The sequence below is a fragment of the Pholis gunnellus genome (genome assembly GCF_910591455.1).
Source record: "Pholis gunnellus genome assembly, chromosome: 9".
Classification (NCBI taxonomy): Eukaryota; Metazoa; Chordata; class Actinopteri; order Perciformes; family Pholidae; genus Pholis; species Pholis gunnellus.
In genome coordinates, this window is record NC_136535.1 from 25885532 (window position 1) to 25897047 (window position 11516).

At 42.4% G+C, this 11516-nt stretch overlaps 1 protein-coding gene across 1 annotated transcript; it reads left to right on the top strand.

Annotated features, from left to right (window-relative positions):
• The first annotated feature begins 205 nt into the window (after positions 1-205).
• Positions 206-9886, top strand: pou2af2 (POU class 2 homeobox associating factor 2). Its single transcript, XM_079166576.1, has 5 exons — positions 206-342; positions 1551-1651; positions 7318-7357; positions 7870-8171; positions 9045-9886. Exons 1-5 carry the CDS (start codon positions 333-335, stop codon positions 9474-9476), a joined length of 885 nt encoding a protein of 294 aa, XP_079022702.1. The 5' UTR covers positions 206-332; the 3' UTR covers positions 9477-9886.
• Positions 9887-11516: the final 1630 nt, after the last annotated feature.

Sequence of the window (11516 nt, forward strand, 5' to 3'; positions counted from 1 at the left end):
CGTCCAACCTCTAATCTATACTGCAGATGCAAATAGTCTAAAAAACGTCCCTACCAAACATTTGCATTTAAACAAATAGATAAAGGTCATTTTGAAAAAAAGCAGCTGCCTCCTCATGCCTGCAGAGTGAGGTGGCTTGTCCCATGAGTCCCTGCCCTCCTGAGCATAGTTAAAGCTCCCCACTGTGGCACGCCACTCAGTGTGGTGCTGCACGCCGGGATTCAGCTACTGTAGGCAAATAGAGCAGCGGGAGAACAGAGGCCTCTGTGTGTGTGTGGTGGTAGTGTGTGTGTGTGTGTGTGTGTGTGTGTGTCACTCTGCTCTGCAGCATCATGGACACAGGTAAGACACACTCATTCATGTACCGGCTGCTCCTGTTCTCATTACTGTTGCTGCAGAAATAGATTTTTTAAAACATATTAGACATCAGATTTGTGTTTTCCCTTTTGTTTCCACAAAGTGGTGCTTTTATTTTGAAAGGGTGCATGGGAAGTAATTGACCTGGATCTTTGTGTGTGTGTGACATTGTAATGTATATTCTGTCTGTGTGTTTAGTTTCCTTTTCTCATGTTGATCCCCAATAATACATAATAACGAAGTTAAATAAGTTCATTTAAAGTTAATACAAACAAACGTCGTCTCTATTTAACTCACATGAATCTGTGTTTATATTCCAAAGATGCTTTTAATATCAACCACTTGTATGTTATCATATGCTCGTTAATAATTCATACCGTTACATTTATTTAACTATTGATGACAGGATGTTTAATGTGTGCAAAGTGCAAGATATGCCGTAGGTATAAATATACATAACTATATATATAAATATATATAAAAAAATAAAAAATTTTGACATAATCCGAAGAACATTTCCTATTTTCAAGAGTTGTCATTGGTCGAGCAGAGTTGTGTCTTATCTAAAATATCCCATTTAATAAGTTCACAACTTTTACATAAAGTTTTTTTGCATGCAATACCCCGTTTGCATAAATAAGGTTTGCATTTTCATTGAGTTTATGCCTCATGCTTCCCAGGAATGTCCCCCGAAATCACACTCCGGCAAACATTTTGAGATTTGCAGAGAGGAGCTAATGTAACAAACCGCAGCGTGCGTATTTAACGACCCCCCCGGTCCCCCGGTCCCCTGGTCCCCCGGTCCTCTGGTAGGTCCCCCGGTCCCCCGGTCCCCCGGTCCTCTGGTAGGTCCCCTGGTCCCCCGGTCCTCTGGTAGGTCCCCCGGTCCCCCGGTCCCCCGGTCCTCTGGTAGGTCCCCCGGTCCCCTGGTCCTCTGGTTGGTCCCCCGGTCCCCCGGTCCTCCGTCGCTGTGACGTTTTGCAGAACTATCGCCTCTTTTTTTTTCCCGGGTTTCGTCCATTTGCATCGACCAAACCGAAGGCGATTTCCATGACATTTACACAAAGCGATCCCCATTCGCCCCTCTATGAATAAAACTGTGAAACATTCAAATCAACACACATTTGTGGATGAAAAATTTGTGTGAAGTTTGTATCACTTGTGGAAAACTGTTTGTTTTTTGCTCCGTCTAGAATATTCTAAGCGAGTGTACCAGGGCGTTCGAGTCAAGCACACGGTCAAAGACCTGCTGGCGGAGAAGAGATCCCGGCAGACAAACGGGCCTCGATACAACGTAAGAACAACCTCCTCTGCTTTTGTCCCGTCTCCCCCGTCTCCCCCTCCCCCAACTTCATTTTTCTCCCACAGCCAAACAGCCACAGTTGACATTCTGCTGGTGGCACAATTAAGAGGTCGCCTTTTAAAAAAATCTCCTCTCCTTGTTTACATTTTGGCTTGTTTTGTGTGGACCAACGATGCAGGGTTTGACCACCTGTACCTCCCCCTTCTCCCCCGTCTCCCTCCATCCTCTTGTCTCTCTGCTCCCCCTCGAGGCAAAGCCAATCTGTAAATAGCTGAGCACGATGTGTGTGCAGAGAGAGAAGGTCACACAAAGAGCAGAGACACAAAAGAGACACAATGCTTGCAATGGCGATGATGATCCCCCCCCGCCTCCCCCCTCGGTGGGGGGTGGGGGGGGCTGAGGTGGACAGGTAGCACAGAGAGGCAGAGAAAGGGGCAGTGAAGGAGGCTGCCTATGCAAAGTTTGATCCATGCACACCTGCCAGCTTGACATTGTCCACCGCCGCGTACCGGCCGCAGACAAGCCTCCTATTGTTGCCTCAGAAACACTCACACACTCACACACACACACACACACTCACACACATAGTCGGAGAAATTAGGCTTTCGACGTCTGCATGCACGAGCAGGACCGGCTTTTCATTTCTGTCCACAAACCGCCTGTCAAAAGGCTTTACAGGACGGCATTCACTGTTTGTCCAGTCTGTGGATACGCAGGCCGCCGCTAACGACTGCAGGCGGTCGTGTGAGGACTAGATACCGTCACACGACAACAAAGGATTCTCCACTGCGACGCTTTGCATGAGATGTTTCTGCAGCGTGCGCAGCTGAGAGAGAGGCCTGGACGCCTTGAGTGGGAGGACAGCAGTAGTTCTTGGCTGTGCTGGAGACAGATTGATGTTTTACTCAAACACACTGAGAGATGAAAGTACACATGGTGGTGGAGTTTAGCGTCAGTGAAGTGCCTTTCTTATATCCCTTAATTAGAGCTCAGGCCCAGTTTAGCATTTTATACTAAACAGGCCTGGAGCGTTATGGATGAGGCCTGGTAATATTCTTCAAACTTTATAAAAAAGACCAAAACCAATGATGAATTGATCCTACGGACAAGTGTTGTGTGTATGCGTCTTGTTCCTCTGTGCCGTAGAGATCCATTGATTTCCGAAAGCTAAAAGTGCAGAAATTGCTTCTGTAAAAATTCACCAAAAAGGCTTCAACTTTGACCCCAAAACTCGCAGCGAGAAGCAGAACGAGTTAAAGCTGCATTCTCTCTAATGTCCACCAGGGGGCGACTCCTCTGGTTGTATAGACGTCTATGAGAAAATGACTCTACTTCTCTCTTGATTTATTACCTCAGTAAACATTGTAAACATGAGTTTATGGTCTCAATCTCTAGTTTCAAGTCTTCTTCAATACAGCATGATGTTCATTTAGTAAATGATGGTCCATTTAGAGTCAAACAGACCATAAAGCAGGGGATGCTTTAGGGCGGGGCTATCTTGTGATCTTGTGATCTCCATCACTCCTCAGTCCAGATATGGTCACTGTTTGTGAACAAAACAACAACATTTTTGCCCGAACTGAAGGCTTCAAAACATCAGTCCACAGACCAATGAGGTGACGTCCCCATGACTACATACACAGTCAGTGTTTTCAACACACATCAGTGTTCCTTCATTTCCATGAACACACACTGTAGTTTATCTAAACCCACATTCAGCGATTACTCACTAAACCCACAGAGGAAAATAGTCCCCAACAGAAGCTCTATTTACTACAAGTTGAGGAACATTTAAATGATTTAGTCTTTTGGTAGGAACCAGTCTCTGAGAGCTAGTAGAAGTCAGAGTATTAATAAACAGGCTGACACACTACTGGTTCTGGTCTTCATATGATTTCATGTGATTTCATGTGACATTTATGATTTCATGTGACATTTAGAACAACTGGAATAATGTAAATCGTATCTTTTAAATCTTGCGTTGTTTGTTTACGAGCCGGTCTGCGGTACATTTCTACGTTGTTTTGCAAAATTATGAGTATTTATATGATTTATATGAAAGCAGAAATGTTTGGTCTAAAAGCCGAAAACATCAACCAAACTTGACTAAACAACCTCTAACTGTTGTGATGACGATGTTGCAGAAGTTTGTGTTCAGTTTAACAGTTAATCAGCTCGTATAGATACAACATTTAAAGAAGCAGTTGACTTTTCATTTATGCTGTTAAAAGTGCAATTTTAATTTTAAAGTGTCCCACTTAAAGGGATTTAGTGAGGTTAGTGAGGTTTTAAATTGCAATCGACTGAAAACCCCTCGGCTGACTCCTCCCGTTCCAAGACAAAGGCAACCATGGTAACGGCATCTCAGAGGCCTTCCATACCATAATAACACTACTTTAGGAGCTCTGGGTTTCACAAGTGAATCAGAATTCAGGAACAGGAACGGTTTATTTAACGGTGATTGGTGTGTGACTATAAAAATAGTGCAATAGGAAAAGACACAATTTAAAAATAGAAAATATGTAAATTGTAATAAACAAACAAACAAAGAGTATGTTAAAACAAGTATGTTATTAAAGTGCCAAGTGTGTATTTAAAGAGTGTGTCGGAGAAGTACGGTAGCCTTCAGTTAGCAGAGAAACACAAAAGACTGTAGAGTCAGTGTTGGTTTGTCCCTTCTGGGCTTCTGTAGCAACATGTTGGATCCATGAAGATACAAACAACTTATTCTAAATGAATGAAAACAAGATTCTTAGTTTCATGGGATTATACACTCATGAAAACATAGTTATGAATAGTACATTACATGTATGCTTATAGATCCTATGCACTGGCCCTTTAAGGTATTTTCACAATAAAGCAACATCTTAGAACAAATTAAAGAATCCGGCATTAAAGCCGGACCAGAATTAGAAAAAGTTGAATTGATAAACAAAGAACTCAGTTCAATACACTCGATGGTTTTGATGCTACAGTTATATTTGAGTGCTGTTTGTCAACATTGATTCATTTGTCACGTAACTAGTGTACTTCACTAACACGTAACTAGCGTACTTCACTAACACGTAACTAGTGTACTTCACAAACACGTAACTAGCGTACTTCACTAACACGTAACTAGCGTACTTCACTAACACGTAGCTAGCGTACTTCACTAACACGTAACTAGCGTACTTCACTAACATGTAACTAGCGTACTTCACTAACACGTAACTAGTGTACTTCACTAACACGTAACTAGCGTACTTCACTAACACGTAACTAGCGTACTTCACTAACACGTAACTAGTGTACTTCACTAACACGTAACTAGCGTACTTCACTAACACGTAACTAGCGTACTTCACTAACACGTAACTAGCGTACTTCACTAACACGTAACTAGCGTACTTCACTAACACGTAACTAGCGTACTTCACTAACACGTAACTAGCGTACTTCACTAACACGTAACTAGCGTACTTCACTAACACGTAACTAGCGTACTTCACTAACACGTAACTAGCGTACTTCACTAACACGTAACTAGCGTACTTCACTAACACGTAACTAGCGTACTTCACTAACACGTAACTAGCGTACTTCACTAACACGTAACTAGTGTACTTCACGAACACGTAACTAGCGTACTTCACTAACACGTAACTAGCGTACTTCACGAACACACTGCCGTAGTTATTTTGTCCCAATCGATGATCTTTTCCTAAACCTAACTAAGTTGTTTCCTGTGAAGATGGAACTTTATTTTGAAAAGACTGTATTCATGTAAAGGCTTTCGTAGGAAAACATGAAAAATGAGGAGTAACTTTCCGTAAGATACGTTGTTATGTGTGTAATAGATTGTCACATTTCAAGGTAATTTAACTGTTTCCTATGATTTAAAAGTATCCACCTGGTGTTGGGTTCTTATGGTTAACGATATATAAAGTAGTTTTATGATAAAGTCATTACTAATTTCACACAGGCAGGTATCTGCACCTTCTCATTGTGAGGTCTGCGTGTGTGTTTGTAAATGACAGAGCTGGTGATGCTCACAGAGACACAGTAACTTTTATCTCGAGGAATAAAAGGCCTTTGAGAGTGAAGAGCGAACCTCTGACCACAGAGTCGCTTCCCTCGTGTTGGAACACGGAGAGAATATAAAGATCTCACCTGGTTTCACTTCGTCTGCTTCTCTTCTCTGTTCTCTATGGAGGCGCTGTGTCCAAACATGCTGCTGTTACATAAATGATGCTGTGAGGAACACACGCTCAGCGTTTTATTGTGAAGAGACTTTGTGTCTGTGGGTCAAACCTTTCACAGATGACGAAGAACTCACAAGATTCAGAATAACTAACAACAAAGATGGAGGTGTGTGTGCGTGTGTGTGATTTATAAATGCTTTAATAATTGTGATGCTTCAAGAGCAAGTTGTGAAACAACAAGAAATAATAAGATAAAAACTAAAAACAGGGGTCTTTAAAACATAAAGTCCTTAAAGTTCAAATACCAGAACATGATAAATATTAAGTTTATAAAGGACCAAGAGAGAAAAGTGAAACTTTTTACATAATACGGGAATATTCTCACAGAAAGAAAGTGCGTGCAGAGTGTTTTACATAAGAAGGAAGAACTTTCCTGTGAAATAATGTGGATAGGTCCATCATCGACTGTCTGAGCCGGAGCGAGCTGCTTTCCATACGCAGCCTTCAGAGATGCACTGAGCCGTACCCGGGCCACATGAGGAAGTCTTGGCGCTCGCAAATCACATTCAAATTCAACCCTCAGAATTTGTTTGCCACCCGGCCAACGCGGGCCTAATATCAACTCTTTCATGTTAGCAGTATGCAAACCAGAGAGCAGAGAGCCCGTCACCGCCCGTGTGTCTCGGCACCACTCCGCCTTTTTAAAATAGAAAACGAGATGATATCAATCGTTAAATATGAAACATGTTTTAGATAAGAGGAGGTGAAGCACAACAAACAGACTAGACGTGATGGGTTGTAAAAGAAAGAACTTCAATGCTGAGCGTAGAACTCATATTGTGCTGCCAAACTTTACAAAAATATGAAAGCAGGAGCCGTCGTCAGCCTGAACTTCCAAACACAACGTGATATTAAAGGAGTCCTAGTTTAATGAAATGCATCCCGACAGGCTCCTAAGTAATGTGCTGAAGGAACAGTGTGTGTGATTTAAGAGACTTATCAGCAGAAATGAAATGTAATTTACAACATTTACGACAAATTGAGCCTCAGAGTTTAAACTGTGTTATTATGGGATGGATGACCTCCGAACGAGTGTTCAGTTTTGGTGCAACCTGCTACTCCACCACTAGATGTCCTCAAACCCTCCACACTTCTCCTTTTAACAAACTCCAAATCGTCGACTCTTAATGCTGCAGATCCGTGTTTGCACAGATTCACGTTGAGTGACGGGACTTTGGCCTTTTAGCTCCGTCCTTCCACCTGATATCCTGCAAATAAGAAGCAAATGTCAGACTGAATTTAGATATAAAAAATAATGTTCTCTTTTTTTTAAATGACCTGTGTGTCTGTTTCACTCCCTTCTTCTTCTTCTTCTTCTTCTTCTTCTTCTTCTTCTTCTTCTTCTTCTTCTTCTTCTTCTAATATTTCTGTCACTCCAGTTCATAAGTTTAACGTCTGGTGTCTGTGTCACAGGGAGGATCGCCCACTCCACCTTCGTTTGTCCAGATGTCAGGTGAGCCTCAAACATGAAGTCTAAATATCTCGAACGCGCTCAATCAGCACTTTCATCACAGCTGTAATTAATACTCATATTAAGAGTGAGTTGTCTGTGAAAAGGTTTTCTTCTCTTTCTCTTTTAAGTTGCTTCTTAAAACATGTTTACAGACTGGCTGTGATGTGATGTCATCTTTTTACTGCTTCATTTAGTTTGTCTTGCTTTTGTCGGCTCACTTTGTAAACTCTGTTTTTAAGGTGTTATATAGAATAATTATATTTATCTGTTTATTTATAATTATATAATATTATTATTATATTAAACTATAGTTTTTATTGTGTTGATTGTTTCATCATATATATAATAAATAGTCTGTTTTGCTTGTGATGGACCTCACTGTTGAGCTTTCTGTTGTTTTATTGCGTTTCTTTGTTTTGTCTATCAAAGCACTTTGTAAACTCTGTTTGTAAGCGTGCCGTGTATGAATAAAGTTATTATTGTCGTTCATGTCTTCGTGTCGTCCTCTGCAGGGTCTCACATGCTGCCCAGCTACTACGGCATGAGGCGTCCCTTCATCTCGGACTCGGACTTCTGCCCGTCCGCCAAGCAGTTCTCCCCCGACGTCTACTCGCCCTCGCTGGGCGGTAAACCTCTGGGCTGCGAGCCGTCCTCCATGAGCAGCTACTCCTCCTTCATCGACAGCTACTACCCGGAGACCTTCGGCGATTATCGCAGCGCCGCCTTCTCCAGCTCCGGAGGATCCTTCCTGCCGTCGGCGGCCCTCTCGTCCCTGCTGCCGCCCTACGGGGGAGAGTCCTCGCATTTATTTCTGGTAAGATGGGAGTCCCTCTGTGTGGAGGTTCATCAGAGTCCTGAATCCAGAAATCCTTTAAACCTAATGCATGAAAAGTGAAGCCAGAGCTTCATGTGTTAAACCTGCATTCTCTCTAGTGTCCACCAGGGGGCGACTCCTCTGGTTGTATAGAAGTCTATGAGAAAATGACTCTACTTCTCTCTTGATTTATTACCTCAGTAAACATTGTAAACATGAGTTTATGGTCTCAATCTCTAGTTTCAAGTCTTCTTCAATACAGCATGATGTTCATTTAGTAAATGATGGTCCATTTAGAGTCAAACAGACCATAAAGCAGGGGATGCTTTAGGGCGGGGCTACACGGTGATTGACAGGTCTCTACCAGAGACGGCGTCTCTACGTCACTCCTCCTCAGTCCAGACATGAGTCGCCCCCTGATGGACATTAGAGAGAATGCAGCTTTAAGACGCTTCAGCATCGGCTTCACTTTTCAGAACCGGAGGTTTCCGTCCGGTTCTTCTTCAGCATGATGTTCATTTATTAAATCAGGAGGAAGAGTGATACATTTATTTGTCACGTAAATTGTTTTAACACAAACTGCGATCTTTTCCTGAACCTAACTAAGTAGTTTTGTTGTCTAAACATAACAAAGAAGATTAGACTGGATGCATGTAAAAAACAGAAACTGTCAGGTGTTGCTGGACTTTCGTAGGAAAACGCATAAAACATGAGGAGTAACTTTTTGTCAGATATCATACGAACTGTCGTGTGAGGATACAAGTTCAAATATAATTGTCATCATGCCATCACAAAAGCATATGAGCATGTACATGAGCAGTATGTGATGATGGTCCCGGTAGAGGACTGACTGGTTTTCTCTTCCTGCCTCAGAGAGACTCGTGGGAGCAGTCGGCTCCGGAGCCGGTGTCCCAGGTGGAGGCTCTGTGTCCGGACGGCCTGGGCTCCGTCAGCGTGCCGCCCTCCATGCCCAGCCCGGAATCCCCGGGAAGCCCCTCCCAGTACCGTTCCCCGGGCCGGGGCTCCTCCATGGGCCCCGGGAGCCAGCCCTACACCCTGCACCCCCTGGAGGAAGCCCACTACCACCCTCTGACCGCCGGCGGCTCCTACCCGGTGCCCTCCGCCTCCTTCCCCTGCCCGTCCTACATGAGCACCCCCATCAGCGACCTGGTGACCAAGATGGTGACGGAGGAGGCGGCCGACGGCCACGCCGGCCTCCCCCCCGGCGGCGAGGCTCACCCCTCCTGGGCCAAAGAGGACGGGGTGAGCTCCTGGTCTCCCTACGAGATCAGGAGGGCCTACTGACTCCGGGGCAGCTTTTCACAGACTATCAATGAACTCAACGAGAACTCTGCAGAACGGAAAACTCTGGTTCGGTTGATCGGACGATTGGATGCGTTTATGAAGAGTTTGTGACGGAGAGAGTTCTGATTCCTTCTTCTTTGTTTTATTGGTTTGATTTGTATGGAAAAAAAAAAGTGTGAAATAACAAACCATAAGCCTTAAAAGCTCAAAACAAAAACATATTTGTATCGATGTATTTAAGTAAAATCTCTTTCATGATGTTTAATGTGAGGAAACTTAAACTTCTGCAGTTTCAGGTGTTTTTTTAAACTAATTTGCAAAAAATATAAATGATGATTTAGTGAAACGTGTACAGTCGATATAGCAACATATTTGTGTTTACGTGAAAATAAACGTACAACATTTCAAAATGGTGGTGAAGCTGATATTCAGTAAATATGTTAATGAGGCAGAAGATGATCAGACTTCTCTGTCGGGGAGAACGAAGATTATAAAGAAATGATTTCTATTTGGACATCACTGAGCGTGTGTGAAGTAACCTAAAACCAAAACATGACTCAGCATCTTTACACTTCCTGTTTGCTCGTCTGGAAGTCAAAGTGTCTGAATGTGTTGTTGATTATATGTCTGACATCTAATCAAACTCCTCGTCCCGACTCCTCGTCCTGTTTCCTTGTCTTGACTCCTCGTCCTGTCTCCTTGTCCCGTCTCCTCTTCCCGACTCCTCGTCCTGTCTCCTTGTCTTGACTCCTCTTCCCGTCTCCTCGTCTTGTCTTCTTGTCTAGTCTCCTCGTCCTGTCTCCTCGTCCTGTGTCCTTGTCATAACTCCTTGTCCCGCCTCCTCGTTCGTTAGTGAAGACTACCTCGATGAACTAAACCTGGAAGAATCATAAACGTTTGTTTCTTTTCTGTAATAATCTAAAATCAAATGGAACGATCCCATTGGCTGTTTGTAGAAGGAACCAGTGATGACGACTTCCTGTTTGCAGAAAACAAGAGAAGCGAACAGCTCCAGGATCAGTGTCTCGTTAAATAACTTCCTGTTCAATGAAGATGAAACGCTGCTCTCTCTCTCCTTCATACGATTTAAAAGCAGCTGATGAACTAATAACAGCTTTTAACACGTCATTACTCACTGAACTGTAGCTTTTAATTGATAAACGGAGATTTTTCAGTTTAATAATGTTTTTGTTGAGTAAATCTGCATAAAAGGTCAAAACAAGAGACATAAATCAAACAATCTTTAATGCTTCATCTCATCAAACTGTACAAACATCCGTTCACACATAACTTCAGAGTTCAGAGTGTGAATGCAGCATTTACTCATCTGTTAGTTAATACTGAAGTTAATACGTTTTAATATCAAAATAAATGTGTTCAGCGTTATAAAATGTTTCATTACAAATAATTAGTTTATAAATAAATAGTTTATAATACAAATATATGAAGAGTGTACACATTCACAACTAACTTAAGAAATACATTTAAAAGTAGTGATGACGTGATTATATATAATAATATACGTTCAAATAATGTAACACTGTAACAGTCGTAACGTGTTATAAACCATTTGATCGTTACTGTTTGTAAATATGAAATATGTTTTATCCAAAAGTCTTAATCTCAGATTAATATTGTCTGAACTGTAACAACGTCTATCTTTAATACGTGTTCAAGAAGAATTGAACTTCTATTTCTGGAGGAATTATGTTTTGATTTTAGGGAAAATTCAACAGGCTTCACACTGTAAATACATATTTGCGTTTATTTATAACATACAACATTCCAAAGGTGTTTGAAATGTGTTCAACATAAACTGGATGAATCATCAGCGCTGAGGAAGAAGTTCTGACTTCTGACCACAAGGTGGCGACAAAACACCACCACTGAAGAAGAACGAGAGGAGCCACTGCTCTGCAACGAGAGAGGAGAGAGGACAGAGGAGACAGGAGAGAGAAGAGAGGACAGAGGACAGAGGACAGAGGAGAGAGGAGAGAGGAAGAGGACAGAGGACAGAGAGGAAGAGGACAGAGGAGAGAG